This window comes from Myripristis murdjan, chromosome 9 (assembly GCF_902150065.1).
Source record: "Myripristis murdjan chromosome 9, fMyrMur1.1, whole genome shotgun sequence".
NCBI classification, from domain to species: domain Eukaryota; kingdom Metazoa; phylum Chordata; class Actinopteri; order Holocentriformes; family Holocentridae; genus Myripristis; species Myripristis murdjan.
In genome coordinates this window covers 25,203,616-25,229,462 of record NC_043988.1, presented here as the reverse complement: position 1 = coordinate 25,229,462, position 25,847 = coordinate 25,203,616, and the positions used below count along the sequence as shown (strand labels likewise).

Genomic DNA, 25,847 nt, shown 5'->3' with positions numbered 1-25,847 from the left:
AATGGAAATGTATAATTTATAAGATTAACTTGAGTAACTCACTGCTTTACATTCTGAGCAACAAGAAAAACACACCCATTTCTCATTTTCTCAGTTAAACAGAAATTTAAATAGTGAATGACTTGAATAATGGCCTGACCAGAGGGTGCAGGTTCACATGCTACAATGAAAGCATTAACTGAAATAAAGCCAAAGAGCACCACCTAGTGGCTGTAGCGGATAACTCCTCTGCTTGCAACTCAAGTCCTTTTAGCTTAAAGGGACTCGAGTTGCAAGCAGAGGAGTTTTAGTCTGAAGTTCGAAGAATAAAAGGCCTTTATATTTCAGCTTTAACAGACACTGTAAGTCATTATGTCTCAGGCCATTTCATTGCCTGCTTAAAATTGATGCATCTTATTCTTATAGTAAGACTTTCTACATATGGGCCTCAGTTATTTGACTAAAATGGAAGCTGCTGATGCTTCACACTGTTGACAACTGCATATAGCAACTTTCAGTTCCACAGATGAGATACAAATGACAGAAAAACAGTTTTGGAAACAACTTTAATTGTTCATTATTTGGATTTTGAATACAAAAAAATATTGGGGTTGGCTGACAGCATGACACCATAGAAAGTATTTACAGACGCATATCTACAAGTAGGAAAGGATTACTTGAAATTTGAAAACCCAAAAAGGTAGAATTGGAGAAACACAAAAAGGCGTGGTGAACAAGTGCTGACTTTGCCTCTAGTGCTATCTGAACCGAGCACTGTAACAACCAGGCTTCATGAGCACACTTCACTCCTGAGTCGAGTCACAGAAGCTCGATTACAAATCAGAAAATTTGAAGACTGCCATAATTCATAATAGCGACACTGGTCTGGATATAAAAGCTGACAATGCACCTCACTCTTGTCAAATATCTGCTCACAGACAAAGATTAAATATCACAAAAGACCATGTTGATATCACTTCTGCCCTTTCGTCACTCATGACAAGTCCTCATCGCCTGCTTTCCTCCATTCTCCCTCTTTGGGTAACTGTAAACGAGATTTAGGAAGCCTCCTCGTCAATCTTGGGTGCCAAGTAGTATTTGACATGTCCCATATCAGCAATCTTGTACTCCACCACTAGAAAAACAAACAGTATAAAGTTAGGGGCATGACAGAATCTTTGTTTATCAAGTACTATCAATAGTAATAGTCTTTTCTGTAAAACCGCCTAGAAAAATGAAGTAAACATGGAGAGGGTCAATTTACCAAGGGGAATATCTGCAGACATGCTGAGGATGACAGTCTTGGACAGTGGTGTAGCCTTAGTGAAGAAGTTCAGGTAGTTGAGGGCAAAGATCAGCTGGACGGGCTCGTTCATCTCAATAGTTACCTGAAGAGAAAATGGTAGCAGAGGAGAAGGTTAAACATGACTTGTTACCACAAAAGCAACCTACATAAAACACCATCCTTGCTTTTCAGAATGAGTTAAACACTCACAGTTCTATGTTTGATTTAAAATTCATACTCACTGCCTCATCCTCTTTGTCGACATTGCTGGTCTGTGACAGCTTGATGTTTCCGGTGCCCAGCTCTCCGGTGGCAGAGAACTTGACGCCGTCCTTGGCGCAGGAGATCATGACGGCGTCGCCGATCTGGGACAGGTCACGGCAGATACGGGCAAACTCCCCAGAGGGCATCTTCACCACACAGCTGTATTCCTGCTCCTGGATGGACAGACAGATGGCTCGGATCAGAAACACGAGTGTATGAAGGGTATACTGGGTCAAAAAACAGAGGCAGAGGTCAAAGAGTACTTACTGGAATACCCAGCTGCTCAACATCCAAGTCCATTAATTTCATCTCATAATCTGAGACTTTCTCTTGGTCTGAAAGAGTAAAGGGAGGTCAACATACAAAACAAACATGGATCTTGTCAATATGATGTGCTGATATATAAATTATCGTCTAAAAAACAGCAGCAAACTGGTTCTGAACTCACTGAGTGTCTCAAACACAAGGGCGAGTGTGTCTGCATTGTCTTCTGCTCTGAGGGTGATGATGTCTTCGTTGCCTGCACACTTGAGGATTTTTGACATACTGTACAGGAGAGACAGGAAAAACGAATCAAAACTGCACTACAAGACAGATGAAAAAAAAAAAAAAAAAAAAAAAAAGCTCTATTGAGATTTAGAGTGCTGTTAACAAATGAGTGTATAACAAGAAAATATTAAGCCTGGGGAGCTGTCCAGGAAGAGATGTAATATTCATGTGCATATTTAGTCTATGACTGAACTCAGCCCCTGCTCCACCTTACATTAACAATAAGTCTAAAACAGATCAGCTGAGCATAATGAATGAGCCCAGCAATGCCGAGACATCAACTTTCATTTAAGGAAACAAATGACCAAAATGATAGTTAGCTCTGGCTACAGACTGTATAAAAATGACATATACAAGTATACACAGTCTATGGTTCTGGCATACAAAGACAGCAGGCAAACGGAAGTGGAAGTTCCCGGGTTAAAGAACAGTTCCCGCCAAGCTCGGCGCAGTGAGTTTGGCGCTCAAATGACGTAGCAGCGTGATGTAAAGCGCCACTGACTGCAACAAAGACCCGTTAAACACAGGTGCCATCACGTTTAACAAAATAATATGTGTTAACGACCGGTTCACAAACAAAACACCAGGTTGAAAACACCGGCAACCGAGTAAACAGTAAACCTGACGCCACCTTTGGCCACTGGAGAGTATAGGCGAGAGGCAAGCCCGGGCAAAGCACCAGCAAGATGGCCACTTCTGTGCAGGCTTTCATAAACAGACACAATAATGAGGATAACACGCCTTGTATGTGTGCAGTTTTATGGTGAGACAGAATTAAATCAAACACCAGGCGAGTTTACTTCGGCTTGAATAAGTCGCTTGCTAAGTGGTGCAAACTTTGCCGTGATGAGAAATGACACCTGACAGCCGGCTAACAGGCTAGCTGACTTATTCGTGCGATTTCAAGAGCTCACACTGCATTAACCTGCCACTTTCTGATGGTTTTTTAGTAAAATCCACACTAGTGTCGTGTGTGCTGAAGGTGTTGACCCCCCACCTGCTGAGGTTGACCCCCATGGCCAGGTTTCTGTCGCAGCGGTACGAGTCGAAGCCGTCGCTCCGCAGGGTGAGCTGCACCAGGGAGACGTGAGACGAGTCCATGCTCTGCAGGGAGATGCCGGACGAGCTGACATCCCAGCACGCCTCCGTGATCAGGTCCTTCAGCGCCTCCAGCACCTTCTTCAGGATGGAGCCCTGGACCAAGCGAGCCTCAAACATGGTGGCGAGTGGTGCGTCGGTTCAAAAGAGGAGAAACCAAAAAAAAAATGACAAATAAGCTTGCTCTCGAGTCTGGTGTCTTCTAAAAAAGGCAGAGGCGCCTGCAGTAGAAAGATCAGCTAGAGGAAAAGTTGCTGTAAAAGTGCAGGCTTTGTATTGGAAGCTAAGCAAAGTGCGACACTACTGCCACTCACTGCAGAAGGAAGAGGATATGCTCAGTAAGCGCGCGCTAACGTCAGATTTTAATAACTCAGCGTCCTTACGTCATATCCGCTTCCTCGTAAGCGCCGCCCACGTGGTGAAAGTGACCTCATATTTTCGCCATTGTGGTTGTGGCGGTGTTAATAAACTGTTATTGCACAATTTTATAAGGCTTTTTGACAATATTTGTGATGAAGGTGAATAAATCAGACCCTGTAGATTTTTTATTATGTCTTAAATCATATTTTGTAACCTCAAGTCCTTACAGAGTCTTTAAAATGACAACAAATTAGGCACTGAATTGTAGAAAAAACAATATTCTATCTAATTCCATATAGGTTTAGATCTACTTTTGCTTACATTTTATCATTTAACGAGTATCACTGGTCATTCTGCCGTTAAAAACCGTACGTACACCTATTAAATCTAACTTTAAAGCTTGCAGATTGACACCATTGAGTTGTTTCGGGGTCAAAAATGCACCTTTGTGTTTTCAGAAATGAACACTTTGATTTCGCTCTGTTTAAATGTCATTAAATCAAGTCTTACAGTCAATATGTTATAATATATCTTGAAAAAAGGCTGTTTGGGTATCAAATTCACAATTGACAATAGTTAGTGTTGCTTTTTTATGGTTGGTTCAGAAGAACCAAAAAAATGTACCATTTTATATGCAAAATCTTTTGAACTGCTGGTTCAAGTTAGCCTACATAAACACAATGGAGCAAATGTTTGCAGGACAGAAACATTTAAGTATGACAACTTCAAAAATGAAAAACACAGCTTTGTAATCATATCTTTTATTTGTTTTTCTTTGACAGGCAAAAGGACCCAACCACCTATTCTCTTCCCTTTAATAATATATAGCCTATGTAAAGGTCTGCAAAAAGATGTTACACTAGGAAAAAGACAAAAAGTGACGTTTTAATTTTGTTATACTGTTGAGTGAGGAGTGCTTGATCTGACTGGCAGGCAGCATTTGTCACACAACCATGTCCTCAGTTTTACACGCACACACACATAAAAAAAGGATGGTATCTCTTATTCTGCTATTTCAACCCTGAGTATATTATTACAGGCCACTTCAGTTTAATATCAGGGACATGTGACGCTTGGCGTGTAAAGGACGGACACTGCAGGATCTGAGAAAAGAAAAAAATCCATAGAATTAACAATCTTAAAGAACAGATCTGAGGTATTCAGGAATGCTGGGACACAATACGTCACACGTTTTGCTCTGTGTGTGTCGAGCACGATGTTACTCATGTTTGGACGGCTGTGCAATCTCTGTTGGGGCTGAGTGCAGAGGATAAACCATTCTACATAGGCTTTGTGTATGTGGAGATTAAGTGTCTGGTCAGAGAGTTAAGACAGGATGTAGTTGGTTGCCATGGCGAGGATAGGGGCTCCTGTTGGCACGCCGGGGAAAGGGCCGCTGGAGCCGGCGATGTCGACGTGGGAGTAGGGCAGAGGCACGTCAGAATCCACGCCGTACTGGATCAGAAACACGGAGAGGAAAACAAAGAGCAGGATGCAGTTTTAGAGATTATGCTCTGCACTTTTGCCTGCGCACCAATAAATAATATGTTGCTTTGAGAGTGTCTGCGTACCTTGTCGAGCCCCGAGGCCATGATGAGGAAAGCCGCTGGGGTCTGATGTCCTCGAGGGGTAGCCGAGGACGGCAGGTTGTTGCACTGGAGGATGTCCTCATACTCAGACTTCCCCTTGTGGAATTCATAGTCCTCACGCCGGATGCTGGACACCTCAAACACATCTCCAAGCACCTCGCCAGCTATACAGGACACAGAGAGAGAGATCGGATGTTATTAAACGAATCAAAATTCTTCTGTTGTCTTCTGATGTCGCAGGGTACCAAAACTAAACTCGTACAAATCTGTGCACTCTGTTTACAAATCTCATACACACAGATTGCCAGTCCATGAGCTCAAATGACCTTTTCCTGCAAAGAGAATGGACCTTATTGGTGTGGCGCAATTCAAATCAAAACCTGTATTTAAGGCTTACCTCTATAACAGATTCTGTATATATTTATATAGTCTGAATAGTTGCTGGTTGTTGTCTGAGTGGGTTTATGAAGGTAAACAGTCCGTCTTGGGAGCAACGGAGGCAGAGCACATTGGTCGAAATGTCGTTTGCACCCAAAAACACCTACAGAAAGTGTTAATGTTTGTGTGCTGTGTGGAGAAATGCTCGACTTGTGTAATAAAAGAGCTGAAGACAGTTTCCGGCTTGTTTCCCGCTATATTGGAAAACCTGAGAAACTCTCCAGGCTAAATCATCATCAGATAGCAGCTAATGGGTTCTGAGACTGATTTAAGGCTAACATTATAACATATGTAATTCGTATAGCTCTGTGCATTGAGCTTTTCAGTCTCTAATTGAAACCTGAGCGTAAAGATTCATACCTCGAGGGCACAGTTTACAGATCTGACGGTGATGTACGGTCTATAAATCTTTCTGTACACATTTGTAAATTGAGTGCATATTTGCATTTGGATTTATTTTTCAGAGGAGTTACACAGAATAGTTATTTATAAAAAGGAAAACAGGTGATTGTGCTCATGTTGCTTTGCTGCCTTGACTGGTGTGTTTTCTCACCTTTCTGCCACTGAGAGGCATTGTGAGCGCGATGGGCCGGACCGTTATCCATGATGATCTACCGAAAGAATCAAAACCGAAACTGAGTACAAACAAGATCTGCAGTACTGAAACTGTAATGCTCAAACATATCATGTGTGAGTAAGCTGCAGAGGCGTTTTGCTGCAGCAGGACTCACAGAGTAGTTGGGTCCCATGGCCCTGATGGCGTGTCCGGTCAGAGTAGCAATCGTGAACAGTTGTGGAGAAACCTCACGTACTGCCTGCAGAGACAGACGAGATGATGATGATGAAAAGAAGAAGAAGAAAATGGGAGTTATGTATAAACGAGTGCAGAGGGAAACATAAGGGGATTTTCTGACCTGCTCCTTCATTTCACAGAGCAGGTCGACCATAACCATGCGTCCCTCGGCGTCGGTGTTCCCAACTCTCACTCTGCGACCCGCACGGGAAACCACCAGCTCATCAGCCACGTAGCAATCTGAAAACACACACACACGTCAATAAAGTGACATGAGGAGCAATGGTACACACTCCCACTGAGAGGAGGACAAACAGAAATAGACAACATGAATGTGGATTATACTGACCTGCACCCACGCTGTTCCTCACCATCGCCATGGAGCCAACAACCTTGAGATGCTTTGGCTTCAGCTTGGCGACGATCTAGACAGCAGAGGAGGGAGATTACGTCAGTCACGCCAGCGTCGTAGACAAGTCACTGCACCTTGACTCCGAATCCAAGTCTCATCGGAAAAATATCTTACTATCAGGACGGGAAACGTATAACCTAAAGGCAGATTATGCAGTTTCATATTGGAGGGGATTTCATCTTGTTATGATGTAGTGAAGAACGATGAACGCCACTCAATTCTCAAAGAATATAATTTAGAAGTGCCTCAGGAGTTCAGGACAACTCTTTAACCCCATCATAACCCAAAATATAAAAGCATTTCATTCCATTGTTTATGTTTTTGCATATATTTGGCATCAAAAAATTTGATTAAAGGCAGACATTTAATTACATTTACAGATACATTAATTCTATGGGTTATTAAAGCGAGGGGTTTTTATCCTTCCTCAGCCTCATTATTGGCAAAGCGATGTGCCTCCCCATTTGAATCTGCATCTCGTCGGCCTTTAAGCTAAATTCTGTAACTTTCTGCATGCTCTTAATTTGAGAAGCCAATTTATACTTTTTAAATTTCTCAACTGCAGAGTATGGAGAGTCTCTCTCCAGCCACAGCAAATGTGCCTGGTTTACTATACTCCATCACACACATGGATATCAGGACATTATAGTAATTTAAAAAAAAACATTATGTATTTCAGTTTTAATATTTGTCACATTCTGTATGGAGACAACACCTGCAGTCCAGGAGGAACTGAAAAAACCCAGGTTGACTCATGTTCTGAATTTGCCCTTGATGACACTTTCCGCTTGAGACCAATGAGTTCTTGTGTAGAGATAAAAATATTTTTTAAAAAAATGCAGATTTTATATAGTTTTCGGTCATGGCTCATCAGCAACCATGTGTGAGTCACCTTAGCACTGAATCAAACCCATGTCACAAATCCTGAATATTTCATCCGAGTCTACAGACGGATAAGAAATATTCACTGGGTGGATTAAGAAATCTGAGAAATCTGAGATTGTTACATCAGGTCCGGAGGGAGTTGTTTACCTGGAAGAAACCAGCGACAGCAGCGGCTCCGCACTTGTCCCTGTGCATCCCAGCCATGACACCACCGGCCTTGATGTCTGCTCCGCCGGTGTCGTAGGTGATGCCCTGGAAACATAACACAAGAGCCAACCATTAAGTAGCTGTAGTCACAGACAGATATGTTGTAATTTGAGGCATGAACCTTAAAAGAGATTTGAGGCATGGACCTTAAAAGAACAGTTCAGCCTGAAATTAAAGTTTAGTCAATTTCTACCCACTCCAATGTCAGCTGAAACTACAAAGTTTTTGACAGCTCCAAAAAAGCATTAAAAAAGTAGCTTATGCTGCATAATACAAGTGTTTTGTATTTAAACGACTTCACTGGCAGCTCAAATGTCCAATAATTACCTGATTATTTCCTATATTTTTCTTTTTGACAATATACCGGTGGTGTGTGTACCCAGCAGTCACAAGCTGAGTCTTCTGCCAGAGACCAGAGCATTTTCAGTCTGGCTACAAAACATGCATTACGCTGCACGATCTGTTAAGAATAGGGATGGGCATTGATAAAATTTGATTGATGCCAATGCCATTATCGATTCTGCTTATCCCTCTAATTCTATATCAATTCCCTTCGTGATTACTGATCAATTTTATGGTGGCACTGCCAGCATCTCTCCCCTTCTCCTGTGCTCAGACTTAGCAAAAACCTCAATGCCGGCATCGATAAAAGAAACAGAAAAGCTCAGAGGCATATGATTATAAATGGATCGGATCATTTGGAACCGGTTCTCAACTGGAATCGGTTCTAGATTCCCATCCCTAGTCAGGAGAAATCTGATGGACATTTTGTGCTTTTGCTGGAGCTGTAAAAAGACGGCCCTGTTATTTCAATAGTTTGGGAGTATTTTGAGCAGGAACTACAGGCTGAAGTTTTGACCCCTTTTACCCTGAATTAAAATCCCTCAACCATCTGGGACTTGAGCACCATGTCAACAGTTTCACCTTGAGGTGAAATATGCAGGCTGTAAAACCTGTTTGCCTGGTGTAAAAATAATATTCCTTTAATAATCCTTTGAGCTTCAGTGAAGCTTCAACTGATATGAGGATGGATAGATCATGACTAAAAAAGGGTGAACTATTCCTTAAGCCTTTTTGCGGTGTTACAGCATTGGTTTGTCTCACCTTTCCCACCAGCATCAGAGTCTTTTGGATCGGTCCCTCTCCACAGTACTGGAGCTTGATAACTCTGGCCTGGTGACGGGGCACAGCTAAACAAGACAGAAACCAGGAGTAAGCAGAAGTGCACAAACTTGTTTCACAAAACAACATTTTTATGAATTCTTGAAAAAACATGATGATGCAAGAAAACTAGGGAGTCTTGCTGATACTTCAGGAAAACATAAGAGAGGAGTTGAAAGTGTTTATCTTACTGTTGGCACAGCGGTTGACGGCGGCCAGACAGGGATACTCCTTCTCCAGAACATTAATGTCGCTCACCACTTCCACCTGGAGAGGAGTGAAAACAGAGGCACTGTAACACACACACACATTCAACACACACACCAGCTTCAAATGCCATCAAAGGCTACATTCACAGAGAAGCTGAAAGTGAAACAATTCTGATCTGATATTTTTGTTTTGACTGTGCACATTAATCTTTGTATCTTGTAGGCATGTGGCCAGTATCTGACATCAGTGTGAACAGATTTTACAGGACAGAACACATTTACAGCAAACACGGCGATGAACAACCCATGCTGTGGTGTTGGTGGGCCAGTAGGGGGCAGTCTTCCCTCTGATCCTAATAAATCCCAATGCCCCAGTGCCGTGACGGGGACACTGTGCTGTTGGAGATGCTGTCTTTCAGATGAGATGTTAAACTGAGGTCCTGACTCACTGTGGTCATTAAAGATCCCACGCCATTAGTCACAAAGAGCCGGGCACTCCCTGGTGCCCCGGCTAAAGTCCCAACCTGGCTTTCTCAAATTATCATCCCCAAGTGCAACTGGCTCAATGACTCAATGACTTCAGTTTCATTTTTACTCTTTAACAATGTTTAGTTTTAGTTTAGTTTTTATTAGTTTCAGTATTAGCATAACATAAGACAAGTTTTTCAGGATTTTTTCAATAGGTGTTACAGTACAAACACAGCTCTTTGTGAAGGCAGCTGACTCAGTCATGTTGACGCCCCAGTCTCAATAAACATCAGCACAGATACCTCCTCATGTTGTTGTGTTAACAAAAACTGACAAAGACTAAAACTAAACACATTTTCTGTATAGTTTTATTTTATTTTAGTTAGTTTGGTAAAAACACAATATCATTTCAATTAGCTTTCTTTTTTTTTTTCTAAAGTCCTGTTTTTATTTTTAGCTCAATGAACTAAAATATTTTTTTCACATCTTGTTTTAGTTTTTAAGTTTAGTTTTAGTTAAATATGAAAACCTTTTTACTTGCATATCATGACCTGGATGACTGAGAATCTCCACAGACATGAAAACCTCATCTGTGATGTGGGTGTTCTCAGTAGGACAAAACAAAACAAAACAAAACAAACAAAAAACATGAAATCTGATCTGAGTGTTCACATAGTTGAGAGATTAGCAGGAATCAGATGTGTATCTGATTTAGCACAACAAATGAGCACTGAAAATGTCGTGTTCAGTTTGTTTTCTTGCTGTTCCCAGTGCTGTTAAAAAAAAAAAAAAATCAGATGTAGGCCACTTTCTACTTGCTGCAGAAAGCCAAAGAGGCTCATAGGGGCCATTCAAAGCAAAGTCTGTTAACAAGCACCCCTTATTGTTTTCTCTGCCCACTTTCCTGACTCTAATGAGAACATACGGTAGGGATGGGGAAAAAAAAAATCATTCTTTTCAATATATTTTTACTTTACTCAAGGTACAAAAAAAAATTCTGCTTAGAATTCAACAGAGGGCAGAGCGAGCTATTTGAACAAACATTTACTTCAGGGGCTCTGGTGTAACATCATGGAAATCAACCATGTCATCCCAGGCTTTGGTTTTAATAATTTAGAGGGTCAAGTGTGAGCACTGCTTTATGCAAACTAAACCATGGAGAAGTCGAATAATTTAATAATACAACCAACATGTGAGTCCATAATGCCCATATCAGGTTATAGTTACTGGTCAGTTTCTATCTTTAGGCCTGCAAACAATGCTAAAAGCGCAAATGAAATAAAACCGATGTGCTTGTGATAATTATCTTCACCATAGTTCAGTTTTCGCTGAACATCCCTGATAAACTGGGAATGAACAGACTCTACATTTTCCTCTAAAACCAAAAACAGACAGATGTGATTTTGCAGGCGTAGAATGGGTGCATTTTTGTTTAAACTACCTGCACGGGGCTGTCCTTGAAGAGGTCCTGGACGTAATCGGCCACGCGGGGAGCAGCCATGCGCTCTGGGTCTGAACCACCAATATCACGGCAGGCCAGTCTGAGGGACACAGATGACAATGGGTTTGAGTAAGCCAACAAGACAATGTGAGAAATTCCTGCAGGGAAAGGACTGTTCTGCTCACCTCCCACTCTCCAGAGCGAGGGCCAGATTCACCAGTGTTTGTCCCTGGGAGTCCTGCGGCACCCACAGCCCCAGAACGCACACCTTGTACGGGCTGTTCTTCATGTTCGCCTCCCTCACCTCCAGGGGCTTTTGTGGGTGTAGAGATTGTAACAGAAATTAAATTTTTTTTCACTCTGTGCAAAGAATGATGAGGAGGAATCACAAAGGCGGCCCTTTTCTCACCATGTAGAGAGCGTGCAGGGCCCCGAGGGCGGCCACCAGGGTGCTCTTCTCATAGTTGGGGTGAGTCGGGCAGACCAGCAAGGGGCGCTGCATACCGGCTTTCATGGCCCTGAAAGGAGACAGAAATGAGCAAAACAGCACGGAAATGTAGGGCAGCCCTGCAAAATGAGAAATATGGAGGGGGGAAAAAAGCTATTAAATGGATGTTCAGTGTAAACATTTGAGATTTTAACCGTGTTTCCCCCCACAGCACCATGACTGACCGTTTGATGCCACTGACTGCTGCGTCACTGAAGCGGCGGACGTCATCGTAGTCGCGGTTTACAGGGCCGGTGGAGGCAAACACTAGTCGGTTGCCAGGGAGACCAGGGACCTTCAGGACCACCACTTCTTCCCCGAGACCGCTGTCCACCTAAAGAGAGAGAGAGCGAGTGCTGTTAATGTTTGTGGGTGGGTGTGAAAAAGAGGGAAATCATTTTTTATTTTTCTCCTATCACCATTATTGCCCATGACAAGTTAAACCCACCAGTGTATTTGCTAGTCAGGAGCCACTACCGCCAGCTTTACTGCAGGTTTGCAGGTTTCCTCACAGAGTTCACGGGCGCCTTTAGTTTTGAAAAGCCTAGATAGTAAAAACGGCTTGCAGAAACATACTGCTACCTTATTTTATTCTGTTCCGATGTCTTCATTCTCATTTGTTGTTGTGTAACTTGCTTTCATTTTAATGTACAAACCGGTCTGACATTGTGCAGCACTTCGGGTGATGCTTCATTGTATTTAATTGTGCTGTATGAATAAACTGACTTGACTAGTCCAATGCAGCACATCCTGCTGAACAGCACACGTAATGCAGATTTTCCTGGTATGCCTACATCTTGCAGCTAATTATTGCATTTAAAATATGGCAGTATCCCTGAAAAATGCACTGCACGGGGTGTGGTGCAGCCGGGGGGAACAGCTATCACATCAGTTTGATCATGTGAAGTTGACAGTGACATTCACCTACTTTCGATTAACCCTGTTTTTTTCTTTAACCATGTTAAAAAAAAAACACAAAGAGCCACCACATATGCACTTTGGCATGGAGGTAGTATTATTGTCCTCTGCCTCAAACAACAAACTCAAATCAGTTAACATCTTTAAAATGTGTTTTAGTGCCTCTGATCTCAACTCATTAACAAGGCATGGGGCATGATCATTACAGAACTGTTTTCATATTACACTCCCCTGCATTTCTTGGCACTTGCCAGTACATCACTGGCATTTACTTGGCACTGCATTCATACAAGGAAGGGTGGTTCTCAGTTTTGTTTTGTTTTGTTTTGTTTTCATTACACCTGTGTGTTTCAGTATTGGTCCGTGTCTTTAGTTGCTGCATTAAAACTGCCCATGGAAAAAGTGTGACTCAAACTGAAATATGCACACAGAAAAGGTCTCTTCACATTAATTTTGGGCAGAATGAAAACATTTTTTGTGCTCTCGCAAATATTAGAAAATGTTAGAAATAAAACAATACAGATCTTACTTAAAACAGTGGGTTACATTTGTTAGGTCTGAGTAAGTGTTTTTAATGGACTTCTGGAAACAACGGGAGCCTACAATAAGGTGACGGCAGCAGAACAGAGTGTTTTAGATTCTGACTGGCACTTCATACACTGAAGGATTTAGACATTTCAGAGATATTAATGGCATTAGGGGAAAAAATTACACCTTTCAGTGTTGCTCAAGGCTAGATGATAGAGGCTGGGAGAGATACAAGGAGGGAAACGTACAGAGCTGTAGTCCTGCAGCGGTGCTTTCAGGGACTCCAGCTGGGAGGGCAGCGTGTCATGGCTCTGGGTCACCAACACAATGCCATCAAAACTGCAGAGAAGAAACACCATGCACCGTGTTACAATCTGATGAAAATGGCGACGAACAGCTGACTAACTCGTGGCTGGAGAGAAAGCGCAGAACTTCTCTGGATACTCACTTCTGGTCTTTGTAGTTTGAGGTCCATTCGATGGGCTGGACGCTGGACAGAAAGAGAAAAAGAAAAAAACAACAAGTCTCATTTCCTCTTTGATCAGCAGTCTTATGGAGCAAGCAGATGACCTGGACAGACAGAATGAGGCATCAACTTCTTAGTCCCTTTCTTATTCTTGCTTAGTCAGAGTTAATGATAACAGAGAGCGGGTCAAAGTCTGGGAACCTGCAACACTTTTGAAACCTGTATTCAAGTCAGTCTTCCACAAACAAACAAAACTGTCTGTTTAATTTACTGTTCCAGCCTGATCACACTTTGTACCCAATGTGTTCTTTATGGAAAGCAAATGACAGTTTATGATTGATGACTATATTACATAACTAAACAAGTTCAATTGTCTCCAACCACATTTTTTGCAGCAAAAGTTCATTAACCTAGATTTCTGCAATGTCATCATGTGACAAATTTGCCACAGAGTGAAATGAAAACCGAAATAAAACACTGCAATGATTCCTCCGTCAGTCCTCAGAGGAACTGAATCCTGACGGAGCTGACGGAGCGGATTTTAGCACGTCTGGCTTTAATTGCACAACTGAGAGCACAGACTATCACAAATTAACGTTAATCCAAGTCTAGCTGAAAAACAAAGTCAGTACACCGCTTTCTCAACACGTTACAGCGACCACAAGCCTGCAAATAACCAGTGATCATAACAAAAAACACTTCATTTTCCTCTTTAGTCTCGCCGTTCATGCACAAAACGCAAAAGACGACAGGCAGCGGCGGAATGTGATGAGTAAATCTATCAGAGACGAGAAGCGGACAGAAAGAGAGGCTTGCCTGGTGCACATCGTGGCCCTTCTCCTCCTCCGGCGGCTCCTCGACAGAAAAGGTTAGCAGGCAACCGGCTGACGGCTCCTGCTCCTCCGCCGGGTCACGTGACTTTCAAGTGGCACTCCTGCTGCCTTCACGTGCTCCTCGTAAGCCAAAAATGAACGCCTTTCAGTCGGGAAAAAACAACAAAGTGAAATCTAGAGGGAAATTACACGTTTTAGACTGTTTTTATAATTGCTTTATGGATTTGTTGGTTTTAGAAAATGCTTTACGCTTCAGAGACAGAATGAGGACGAGTGAGCGTGCATCAGGCACGCAAAGTCGACTCTATTTACAGTGTTGTTTACCAACAATCAGTCACAAAATAAAGCAACAAGACAACAAGTCGTGTCTTCATTTGTCTCTGACTTCCCGATCAAACCATAGATTGTCTGTGGGAGAAAAGCGCGGGGTTTTCCTAAATCCTTCTAAATAATTTATGAAATGTAGACATTTGTTTTTACGAAAAAAAATCCCACACGTTTATATTACATACAGCAAATAAACACATAATAAGTAAATAGATAAATGAATAAATACAGTTTCTAAATCAAATTAACACAAATATGGCATCAACTTTGGACGCTCACTAAAGAAAATGTATGTAAACTTTATGTTAAACCATCTACTGATTTAGGTACTAATAGTATCATAAACTATCACGTATACTGACATTTAACAATGGCTGCTGGAGCTGCTGCAGTACCACTCCCCGCCCTCTAGGTGTCACATGTCAACATAGCAGAGAAAAAATTAGGCTTTCCCTATGACCGCTTTGTTGGTTAATCGTATTTACAATATTTTCCGCAGTACCTGAAGGCACCATCGCTGATGTAGGGTCATACAGCAGGGATTTGTAGTTTTTATTACTGATTCTAAAACGCAAAATGTCATTAACGCAAATAATTGAGCAAATTAAATATTGTTGCTCTAAAAATGTGGCAGAAAATAGTATCTGCACCACTTTGTCGTTAAAACCGGGGTTTCACTTGTCATCCATTAATAAAGCCGGCTTCATGCACTACAAACACAAACCCGGAAGTGCACGTCTCTGTCTGCAGTTGTGTTGTCTGTGCAGAGCAGGAGAGGTGAGTGATCAAGTCCAAAGGGCACTAAAATGCAGAGTTTCCTCATGATTGCAATGGCGTGTTAGTGTCATGTTCTTCTTGAGATAAGACACTCTTTGCAGGTTAAGATAAAGACGAGCTGCAGACAAGCAGAGCAGGTATGAGGGTTTGAAGCTGTGTGTTCATTGAAATACTTGGCAGTCTGTGGATTTGTGGACTCAGATGCATTATTAAGTAGAGTAATTGCAGACACTGATAACAAGGTCGCACACATATCTGTATAATTTGTACTTTGTCCTTCTCATCAGACTAACAGACTAATAATGTTGGCAGGTAACACTGTTGGCATGAGTCATGGGATTTATGGAATATTGGCAACTTTTGAGGAGTGTATTCAAGGAAGGGAAAGTCAGGAGATTAGATTTATTCTCTGGGCAGAGTCAGGAAATATCAAAGTATCCTTCAGTTTTACAAAGACACCATTTTACACGAATACACCAGAATGCTTTTTGTAACTTGTTTTGCACCTTCATTGCATGATTAGTTTCTGTTTTTATCTGCCCAGCAAAACTCAGTGTGGTTTCCTGTTTATGTCTTGAGAAATTTCTGAGTTGTTAAACCAGAAAGGAACGCAACCTGTAGGTCACTGGTCTAATGTGGGTATGGAAAGACTTTATAAAGAGTCATAGATTTTTTTTATCAGGGCTGTGGTGCAAACCTTTGACACTGGGCATGAACATGAATTTTGCATCCGGTGACCATCAACAAGAAACAACCTCAGACAAATTGATCTAACTCTCAGAATTTCTTTGTCTCTGTTTGTAATTCTTTCTCTGCTCGCCTGTCACTCGTCTGCATTCCTTCCTCTCCTCCTCACAGTGCTTTCACTCCTCTGTGCTCAACAGATGAGACTTCTTCTTCGCTCCTTGTGTGTCTTGAAGAGATTCTCTCATAGGCTGCCGGTGGACGCGGGGAGGCGTGGCTTGTGCGGTGCAGCGATGCGACTGGTGCAGTTTCATCGTCATGGTGACCCTGGGTCAGTGAGAGTCGGAGTGGAGCAAGGTGAGGGGCTGGGTGTGGTGGACCTGAAGGCCTTTGACCCCTCCATGCCCTCTACGATGAGAGAGCTGCTGGAGCTGGGAGACAAGGGAATGGAGTGTGCACAGAGGTATCCAACACACACACACACACACACACACACACACACACACACACACACACACACACACACACACACACACACACACACACACACACACACACACACACACACACACACACACACACACACACACAGAAGCTGGAGCGTGGTTTCTTCTGGTTATATCACTCCTCCACTTTCATGCTGTCCTTGGTCACTGTCTCAGATTCTCCCGTCCCACTCCTAGACCTCATGACTTGACATTATCCCACATCCTCCTCTTCCCTCATCTTCCCAGAGCCTTGTCATCTGGTCAGTGCGTGGTGCAGCGCTCAGACATCAAGCTGCTGTCTCCTGTCCTGGCCCCAGAGAAGGTGGTGTGTGTGGGTATGAACTACCGTGACCATTGTCTGGAGCAGAACGCCCCCATCCCCAAGGAGCCCATCATCTTCAGCAAGTTCCCCAGCGCCATCACAGGACCCTACGATGACATCATTCTGCCTGCAGAGAGCCAGGTGAGGGCCTGTACGTGGCAACAAATACTGTAACTACTCATTTAGTCCAGTATTGAGTTATTAAAAATCATGTTTTACTTTAAACAAGTGGAAAAATCTGGCCATTGGTGGTGATAAGTGCAGTTTATTCTGTTACATACTCCCACTTGATTCAAGGAAATTCCTGAAACCAGCTGATTTTTCACTTGTTTTAGGTCAAATAACATTTTAAGACTCAATACTAAATGACTTGTTAAGATATCTCTTTTATGCAGTGTATTAAAGCAGGAATTTTCCAACAATTTCATGTTCCAGACTGCCATGTTGATTCTGATTAAACTGCAGACCCCCACTTGAAGTGATGTTGGCCTAGAGACCCTGATATTGAGAGATATTTATTAGATAAATCCTTTTAGAACCATATCATTTTCAAGGGGGTACTTAACAGAAAATTAACAGACACAAATATATAAATAGAGATTTTTGGTTTGTGTTAAGTTTTAAATTGTTGAGATATCATACTTGAACACCGATGATTAGATTCCAAATGGTGATATAATGTTAATGACATGATGTTAAAAACAATCACAAACTTTTTAAAAAATATTGTAGTAGTGAAGTCAAATTCTGGTGAAATGAAATTATTCCTCATTTTGCTGAGGGCTCCCTGGAGGCCCCTCAAGGGTCCCTGCACTTCCCTTTGAAAACCACTATATTAGAGAAACCAGAGGCGCGAAATAAGGCACTTTGGACCTGTCAGTGTCCCTATTTTCAGATACGTTTCACAGAGGTAGGTGTCACCAAACAGACTCAGTGAGTGTGTTTTGATCTCGGCTTTATCTCACTCTCTCCTCTCCGACTGCAGGAGGTGGACTGGGAGGTGGAGTTGGCCTTTGTGATTGGACGAAGAGGAAAACACATCAAGGTGAGCATCAAAAACCCTGTGATTTAAAAGGTGACAGACATCACACTTTGTAAGCCAATAGAGCACCCATGCCATGCCTCTCTGCCATTTTCCACGGCTCTTGCTGCTCAGGAGGAAGAGGCTCTCTCATACGTGGCAGGATTCACGGTGGCGAATGATGTCAGTGCGCGTGACTGGCAGATGAAGCGCAATGGGAAGCAGTGGTTGCTAGGAAAAACATTTGACACCTTCTGTCCTCTCGGCCCTGCCTTAGTAACCACTGATGCTGTGAAAGGTGAGAGGGAGAGGAAATGGAAAAACTACAGCATTAAGAGAAAAATTGAGCTTGTGGCTTTAACATTAAAAAAAGTCAACATGTTTCAACCAGTGCTAGGTGTTCCACAGGACAGATAGATAGATAGATAGATTTACTTCATTGATCCCAAACTGGGAAATTCTTAGTCATTTCTGTTTTCCTTTGCAAACAGGAATATTAACTGGGGTGTTTCTTGACTTATTCAACTTCCAGATCCTCACAACCTGGGTATTCGCTGCCTAGTTAATGGAGAGACAGTGCAGAACAGCAACACTGATCAGATGATCTTCAAAACAGAGAAACTGATTGCCTGGGTCTCAAAGTAAGTCCAGTTAGGGCACTGGTGCTGCTCCTGAAGATGGCCTCCCTGTACATATGTGGTGCACAGGCGTTGCATGTTACAGTCACATATATATTTCAAATAATGTGTTTCACAATGTGTGTCTAGGACTAATTCAACCTGGCTTCTGACCCTCTGGTCCAGATTCACTAAAACTGTGCAGTGAGGGCAGTTTGCACTCTTATTTGCACCCCTGTCATTTGAGCTAAGACAGCACAGCAGCACAGTTTTCATCTTACCAAGAAATTATGCAAATCAAGTTGTGGCACAAACAAACCCTCAAAAGCAGCACTGCACAAGCAAATAGCCCCTTTTTATCCCCAATTACAAGCGCAAATTATGTGCTTCAGCTGTAAGACTAATCCACCAAGACTGGCACCCTGACGGCCTAAAGCGCCCTTTCTAATTGGAGCGTTCTCTGATCTGATTTGAGATTGCAGGGACTGAAAGCGCTCTCTCTTGCTTGCCTGACTTGCCGGCAACAATGCCTGAGTCTTGCAGCGATGATAACAGCCATTCTGAATGGGTGGAAATGGATTTCCTTTGCAAAAAAAATCTTTACGATGCATTTCAAAAGATCTTATATGCATTACAATCATTTGGGGAAGCTGGTGTTGCTAAGTGTCGGATGCAATCTCAGTTTGCATATGATGTATTTATGCATGGCCATGACAGGTGCACAGAGGCTTTATTTTTTGATCAGCACTATTAAGTTCGCTTTCCACTTATTGCATATGAATGGCAAGGCACTCTTGAGTTCTGATCTTCCCTGCACAAACTTTCAGTGAGTTTGGGCCTACAGCTTTTTTTTTTCTCCTCTGCTAGGTTTGTGACCTTAACTCCCGGAGATGTCTTCCTGACAGGCACTCCTCCAGGTGTCGGCGTGTTCAAAAAGCCACCCGTCTTCCTCAAGGTGATTTCATACTTCACTGACAAAAGCGATCAGTGCGTAATGATTCAGTCATGTAGAGCCACTTCTTGCAAGTGCAGTGTCCTTAGCCGCAGCTCAAACCGAGGTTAAACTTTGCCTTCCTCTGGAGGGACATAATCGCTGCGAAGAGTGTTATACATATTCCAGCGCACATAAAAGAGCAGCTATGTCGCATATGCAATTACAGGGATTTCAGTCCTTTAAAGATCTGTGAAGTACTTTGCGAGATGGAAAAGCAAGTGGTTCTATTTAAAGTATGTCAAAAATTTTTTTTCAATGTTTGTGTTTTTTTTTCCCCAGAAAGGAGATGTGGTGGAGTGCCAGATAGACCAGCTGGGCTCTATATTGAACAAAGTGGTCTAACCCTGAGACAACTGGAAGGACACTACTCCTTCACAATCCATGAAGGAATAATCTGTTCATCAAGCATAGGCTTATTCCAAATCCATTATTTTACATTATTAAACACTTTCTGGAATTATTTTAATAAATATTGAAATGTTCTTTTTTTCTCTGCCTGACTGTATGGAAATCAAATGGAGCTATTTATAAATCTGAATTTTTTATGTGTTTACAATGATTTTAAGGGCAGGAAATGCGTGGTATTCTTTACTATGTGATATAATTACATGAGTCATGGTGTTTGCAGTTTCAACCCCCATTATTTGGTCATGAGCTCTATAGTCTCCATCTCTTAAAATACCCACTTTCAAGCATCCACCCACTCGTGATACTGTTACAGTAGAAAGCATATGAACCCGCTGACTTCCCTTAAAAAAAAAAAAAAAAAAAAAAAAAAAATATATATATATATATATATATATATATATATATATATATATATATATATATAGAAAATACCCCATCAGCATGTCAAATGTAAATATGGGATGATAAATTATAGATTTTTTGTCAACTCAGTTACACTGTTAACACACTCCCTCAGCATATTTTCAATAACAGAAGAGTCAAGCAAGATTTTCTTAAACATGTTAAATTAGATTTTACATTGCCAGGGATTATTTTTTCTTAAATATTTTTACTTAGGCTCAAATTGTTATAAAGCTCAATTCATTGTTTTTTCCCATTGTAATCACTGCGTCAGTGATACGACAGTCAGTTTATGCATATTACACATATCCAAAGTATCTGTCAAACTGAGTTGGGTCTTATATGTAATTATTAAATATTTTGACTCACTACTTACTGAAATCAGTGAAAGAGTTGGGAAGACATGTTAAAGAGAGAGGAGAGAGAGGGGAAATTATATGCAGTCCAACACTGGGTGGTGCCAGTGCTTCAAGATAAAGCCGATCAGCTACAGTTTTGGTTGGTTCTTGAGATAGGAAGGAAAAACAGCATAAGTCCTGGCTTACAAACACACTGCTATAAAATAAAATAAAAAAAATATGCTTGGCAGAAAAAGGTCTCTGCCCTTTTTGAAACAAGGCATTGATTTCTCTCTGCATCTCGGTGTCAAAAGGTCTTACTTGAGCGTACAGGGTCTCCTGAGGTCTGAATCAGCACAGGCAGGGCTCGGCTCAGGCAGGGAGCAACTCAGAATGACAAGTGACTTGGAAAAATACATCTGTCAGAGCAGGCATCATATACTGGTCTGAAGTCTCAGTTTTTTTTTTCTTTTCCATGACACCTACTCAGTACACTAGTGTTCAGAAGAAAGTGATGAAATAATCCAACAGAAACTGTTTATTATCAACATGAACTCATGAACATGAGTTATCAAAGTTATTAAACTGGAGTCCAAATGTTAAGTACTGAAAAATGCTCACATAGTGTACAAATGAAACTCTTCCAGTCATCATCACAACATAATCAGTCAAAACATAAGCTGTACTAAGCAGCATCTTAGAGTAAGTAGTCATAACTGATTACAGCATCTTCATAATCCTCATCTCCTGTGGCTTTATGATGACGCTTTTGCTAAAGAAACTTAAAATCAATGTCCAATCACTGAAAACTCAAACTGCAATTAACCCTATGCTGCTGGCATCCAAGCTCAATATGTAATTTTCAAGGCTAACCACAAGGCTCTCTAACACTTCAACAGAAGGTTGCTGATATTTTGTCAGCAAAGGACGCAAGGTCAAGGCCCTGAGCAACACTGCTCATTTCAACACATGCCTTTAACTGTAAATGTACTGTGAGATGAAGCGGTAGAGTTTCTGCCTATTTTCTGCCAGCTGGAAGAGAGGGCTGAGGAAGATATTCCTGCTTTGCTGCTCCTCCAAAAGGACCTGAGTGCACATAAACAATACAGTCAGGACATACGCATCCCATAACACCTGTGCTCAATAACCTCTACATAAAAAGGGTAATATCTAGAGAACGGAGCAGGTCTTATCTTAGTGAAGTGCTCTGTGCAGCAAAAATGCAACACTTGAATAAGGAAAGATGAAAGCATGACATTTCAAAATAAAAGAAAAACACAAGATATTACAAAAACACCAGTGAACCACCTTATTCAGTCAGTAATCATCAAGCAGAGTATGAGAGCCAAACTTCAGACTGGATTTTATCATTTTTTTCTGTTTGCCTAGCGCATTAAAAATAGAAAAAGACTTCCCAAATTCCTTTGTAATCTGGGGAACCTCTAAAACACACAAGTATTGAGATCTGGTCAGGTATTTTAATCAGTTGTCATTTCTTACAGACTGCAAGATGTTGGTAGCTTCTGTGTAATAACCTTGATCAAAAAGTTAATAATTACCTCATGAGATCTTTGTAGATATATAGGGCAATGAAATTCTATTTTTAAGACAGCGATTCCCAGCCCACAGAGTGACAGGAGACTGGTGGTGGATGCAGAGACTGTCTCATTTGCCAAGTAGCAGGACAGTTTTACAAGTTTTACAGGATGATACTGGTGGGTTTTTTTTAGTTTATGCCAATCATCTAGGTTGCTCCTCTGCATTTTTCCTGCTGGTGTCTGTACACAGCATGGGTGGAGGTATCAGATCCTGTTTTCCTCCAGAAAAGCCATTTGCTGCCATTCATTTTTTGTACAGAATGAAAAACAACTTCTGCAGACTTAAAACCACTCTGAGTTAGATAATCAATCACAACAAACATGAAACTTTTAGCTCTTTTTTTGTCTGTTTCTGCTCCATTATTTTGTTGCACCTGAGTTGAGTTTGACATCCACTTGACACCCACCGGAGGAAACTCAAGTTTCAGCCAGGATACAACCTCTCAATAACATGTCTTGTAAACTTTTTTAATCACATCCATGTGGTTTTATTTATGTGCCATTGTTATCTGGGGCAGCAGTTTGTTGTACGCTAAGTCTGACACTATGAACCCATTTACAGTAGTGAATGGGTTTACAATGTAAAACTGTAAACCCATGGCCCATAACCCATCACTCTAAATGACACTGGTATTCTGCTTTAAAGACCAGAGCTGCAGTGTCCATTTAAATTACACAGTCAAGAGCACAAGAACAGAGTGTAGCTGGGACCAGCCTTCTCCAAATTTAAATCACTTGTGTCCTTGGCCCACTAAATTCTCTTTATAGCCTGACATTTCTGTCTCGAACAGCAAGGGCTGCATTTCTCACTCAATGCATGAAAATTAGGTTGAACTCTAGTTCTTGGTGAGCTTGGGTTGCAGACTATTGTTGACAAATGCTGACAGCAATTTATAATTTCAGAAAATTATTAGCAATTTTAAGCTCTAGTTGGATTTAGGCCCACCCAGGTAAAGGTTTAAAGTGAAATTTTTGAAGTCAGTCTGGGCCAAAACTTTCAGCCCTGAGTCAGACTGGAATTCTCTATAGACAGACAGATTTAGGCACACACACACACACACACACACACACACACACACACACACACCCTGTCACTCACCCCCAAGTCTATTAGTGTTCTGACTGCAATGCGTGCAGCCTCCTTCGAACAGCTCTCTGTGAGATATGACACAAAGACACACATGAATCAAAAGAACAGACAGATATCCAATATAGAAAAAACAGGTCAAGATAACAGAACAAAGCCATTACCAGTGGGATTGATGGAATTTTATCCTGTGTATTATTGAAGGGTGTCATTTTGCTAGTTTCTGGCTGTCTTATGTGTTACTGAGGAGAGAAAAAAAAAGCATGAAATTTGGGTTTGGATGTTCCTTAGTGTTGCTTTTCCGGTCTCCATTGACTCCAGCAGAAGAAAGAGAGAATCAGTGGGACGAGACATAATGATGTGTTTTTCAAGTTGGTGCACTGAGAGATTTTTGTGTGTGCATGTTTGAGTGCTGGGTTGGGATGTGGGGGTTGTGCTCACCATAGTGCCGTTTGTTCTTATTTGCTGTGTCACAGAGATGGGAGTGTATCTGAGCTACACACTGCGCCTCTGCAGGGGGAGAAAACAGAAATGGAGCCAATTATTCCATTCAAAGGGTGGTGGGGATGCAAACTCGGTCTACTAGGACATTATATTGAGTCTTCTTGGTTTAATGACATGCTAACAAATATTCATGAAAGGTGGGCCAGCCAGCGGCTCAGAGTAAATGGGAAATGGCTTGAAACACAACAACAATCAGACATGGGATTTTACTGAACATCCATTGGGACTTGATAACAGCATGAACTGCACAAGCTAGTAATCTGTCATCAGCGGAGTGTACTATACACTCACTCTCATTCTATACCATTAACTCTCATTCATTCATTGCCCTCATTTCTATTCAGTGTCACAGGGGGCTGAAACCTGTCTGCCCTCCACAGTGGGTGGAATACAAACTAGTTGTCACTCCATCACAGAGGAGGAACAATGAAAAACACCAGGGTCTCACTGTTACAGGTTTTTTAGCACTGATAATGATTCCAATGTTTTTTTTTTCCTTTCTTTTCTTTCTTAATGAAGCTGCCGATGGCTGATATATGGTGCCAACACTTAGTGCATTTAGATGTGCACATTGCTATGCAAAAAATTAACAAGAGAGCTATTACTAGAGTAAATATCTTTTTAATTGTTTGAATAAAAAAAGAAGAAAGATAATATCGTACATCTGAAATTAAAAGATGAGGAGTACTGTCAAACATTATCAACCATTTTATTAGCCAACAGCTAGAGAGTTTTTTAAGCACTTTTAATGTCTATTTATTGCTGGTGGTATGTTCTTGTTGTGTTTTTGGGCATGTATGTACATTTTTGTTGTATGTATATGGACTGATGATTCCCACAAATGAAGTTCCTAGTGGATAAATAAAGTTAAATGACTTGAACTGAATTGAATTGAAGAGAATAACCATATTCATTCTCTCATATTGAAGAGGGAGGAGGAAGATACTAGCCCGCTATATCAATAAAGCTACAAAATCAGTCATCATCAACACCTATGGGAAATTTAGAGTCCCCAGTCCACCTGACTTGCATATCTTTGGACCATGGGACATAAACGTGAGGAAAACATGCAAATGTCACCCACCCACCTGCCCAAGCAATCATAGCTTGAACTACATTTATGCCAAGACAGAAGAATTCTCCCTTTTGTCCCTTTAACAGATGATGAACATAAAACGATGAACATTATAGTATGGATCATGGATAAGCATCACGCCTTAGACACACACAAACACACACAGAAATACACACCTGGAAGTGGTGTGTTTAAGAGTTCGAGTCCTTCGGTGGTCCAGCACAGTGTCCTCAGATGTCCAGCTAGCAAGCTGCAGAAGAAGAAGAGCATCTCCGGACACTGAGTTGGCTGGCTCAGCTGGAAAATGAAACAGAATGATTGAGAGTTAATATAACAAAGAAAATAAGGAAGTGGGGTTGCAGGATTGACAGAGCAGTTCAAAAGGATTATTTTTGTATATAATAACAACTTGAGAGCACAGTGGAAAATGGAGAGAAAGATGGGAGATGAGACAAGAAGGCGGCATATGCCAAAAGCTGCAAGACAGATGTGGAACCATTATACTGCCAGGACATGGTCACCTCAGTGAACCACCGTTTATGTGATGGCTGGGTATTGATGGGAATGTATCCTCAGTTGGTTACACAGGCAGTATAAAAGAGACAACACAAACACCTCTGTGTGGATGCATGTGTGTGTATGTTTTTTTCTTTAGTTGTTATTATCATTATCACTTTGTAATATGGAAAGATGGGGGAGCAGTGTGTGCACCTTGAATTGCAGCTGGTTCTGTAAAATGGTCTCATATTCCTTTGGTCATTATATAACCGTGCAAAGCTATCACTGAACCTCACGACTCCCACAAGATTGCTGCCTATACCGTTGCAGCACAGTT

The 25,847-nt window shown here is 41.6% G+C and overlaps 4 protein-coding genes across 12 annotated transcripts in view; 1 reads left to right on the top strand and 3 right to left on the bottom strand.

Moving 5' to 3' along the window:
* Positions 1-526: 526 nt before the first annotated feature.
* On the bottom strand, positions 527-3,512 carry pcna (proliferating cell nuclear antigen). The gene is made up of 6 exons (XM_030060910.1): positions 3,075-3,512; positions 1,977-2,074; positions 1,796-1,863; positions 1,507-1,701; positions 1,244-1,367; positions 527-1,114 (listed from the first exon to the last, which is right to left on the bottom strand). The coding sequence occupies exons 1-6, from the start codon at positions 3,293-3,295 to the stop codon at positions 1,038-1,040; spliced, it is 783 nt and encodes a 260-aa protein (XP_029916770.1). The 5' UTR covers positions 3,296-3,512; the 3' UTR covers positions 527-1,037.
* Positions 3,513-4,280: 768 nt separating this feature from the next.
* Positions 4,281-14,471, bottom strand: LOC115365838 (putative aminopeptidase W07G4.4). The gene is made up of 16 exons (XM_030061027.1): positions 14,354-14,471; positions 13,520-13,561; positions 13,320-13,410; positions 11,811-11,959; positions 11,548-11,656; positions 11,324-11,451; positions 11,139-11,238; positions 9,212-9,287; positions 8,964-9,049; positions 7,800-7,904; positions 6,705-6,780; positions 6,477-6,595; positions 6,294-6,377; positions 6,116-6,173; positions 5,107-5,288; positions 4,281-4,990 (listed from the first exon to the last, which is right to left on the bottom strand). Exons 1-16 carry the CDS (start codon positions 14,362-14,364, stop codon positions 4,862-4,864), a joined length of 1,545 nt encoding a protein of 514 aa, XP_029916887.1. The 5' UTR covers positions 14,365-14,471; the 3' UTR covers positions 4,281-4,861.
* Positions 14,472-15,424: 953 nt separating this feature from the next.
* fahd2a (fumarylacetoacetate hydrolase domain containing 2A) lies at positions 15,425-20,070 on the top strand. Of its 4 annotated transcripts, none has more exons than XM_030059227.1 (8): positions 15,425-15,474; positions 16,328-16,621; positions 16,893-17,109; positions 17,954-18,013; positions 18,125-18,287; positions 18,522-18,630; positions 19,474-19,561; positions 19,880-20,070. In XM_030059227.1, the coding sequence occupies exons 2-8, from the start codon at positions 16,359-16,361 to the stop codon at positions 19,940-19,942; spliced, it is 963 nt and encodes a 320-aa protein (XP_029915087.1). In that variant the 5' UTR covers positions 15,425-15,474; positions 16,328-16,358; the 3' UTR covers positions 19,943-20,070. The 4 variants fall into 4 exon arrangements, with proteins under 4 accessions (XP_029915087.1, XP_029915088.1, XP_029915085.1 ...); XM_030059228.1 differs by having other exon boundaries at positions 15,427-15,474; positions 16,359-16,621; XM_030059225.1 differs by having other exon boundaries at positions 15,433-15,474; positions 16,333-16,621.
* Positions 20,071-21,271: 1,201 nt separating this feature from the next.
* Positions 21,272-25,847, bottom strand: part of gpat2 (glycerol-3-phosphate acyltransferase 2, mitochondrial) — a 156,974-nt gene continuing 152,398 nt past the window's right edge. For 5 of the 6 annotated variants that reach the window (XM_030059204.1, XM_030059205.1, XM_030059201.1 and 2 more), the window contains 4 exons: positions 25,189-25,309; positions 23,875-23,943; positions 23,446-23,501; positions 21,272-21,834 (listed from right to left, as the gene is read on the bottom strand). In XM_030059204.1, coding sequence (XP_029915064.1) covers positions 21,724-21,834; positions 23,446-23,501; positions 23,875-23,943; positions 25,189-25,309 — 357 coding nt within the window. In that variant the 3' untranslated portion in view covers positions 21,272-21,723. Of the gene's footprint in view, positions 21,835-23,445; positions 23,502-23,597; positions 23,676-23,874; positions 23,944-25,188; positions 25,310-25,847 lie in introns of all 6 variants that reach the window. The other variant, XR_003928706.1, reaches the window with a different exon arrangement.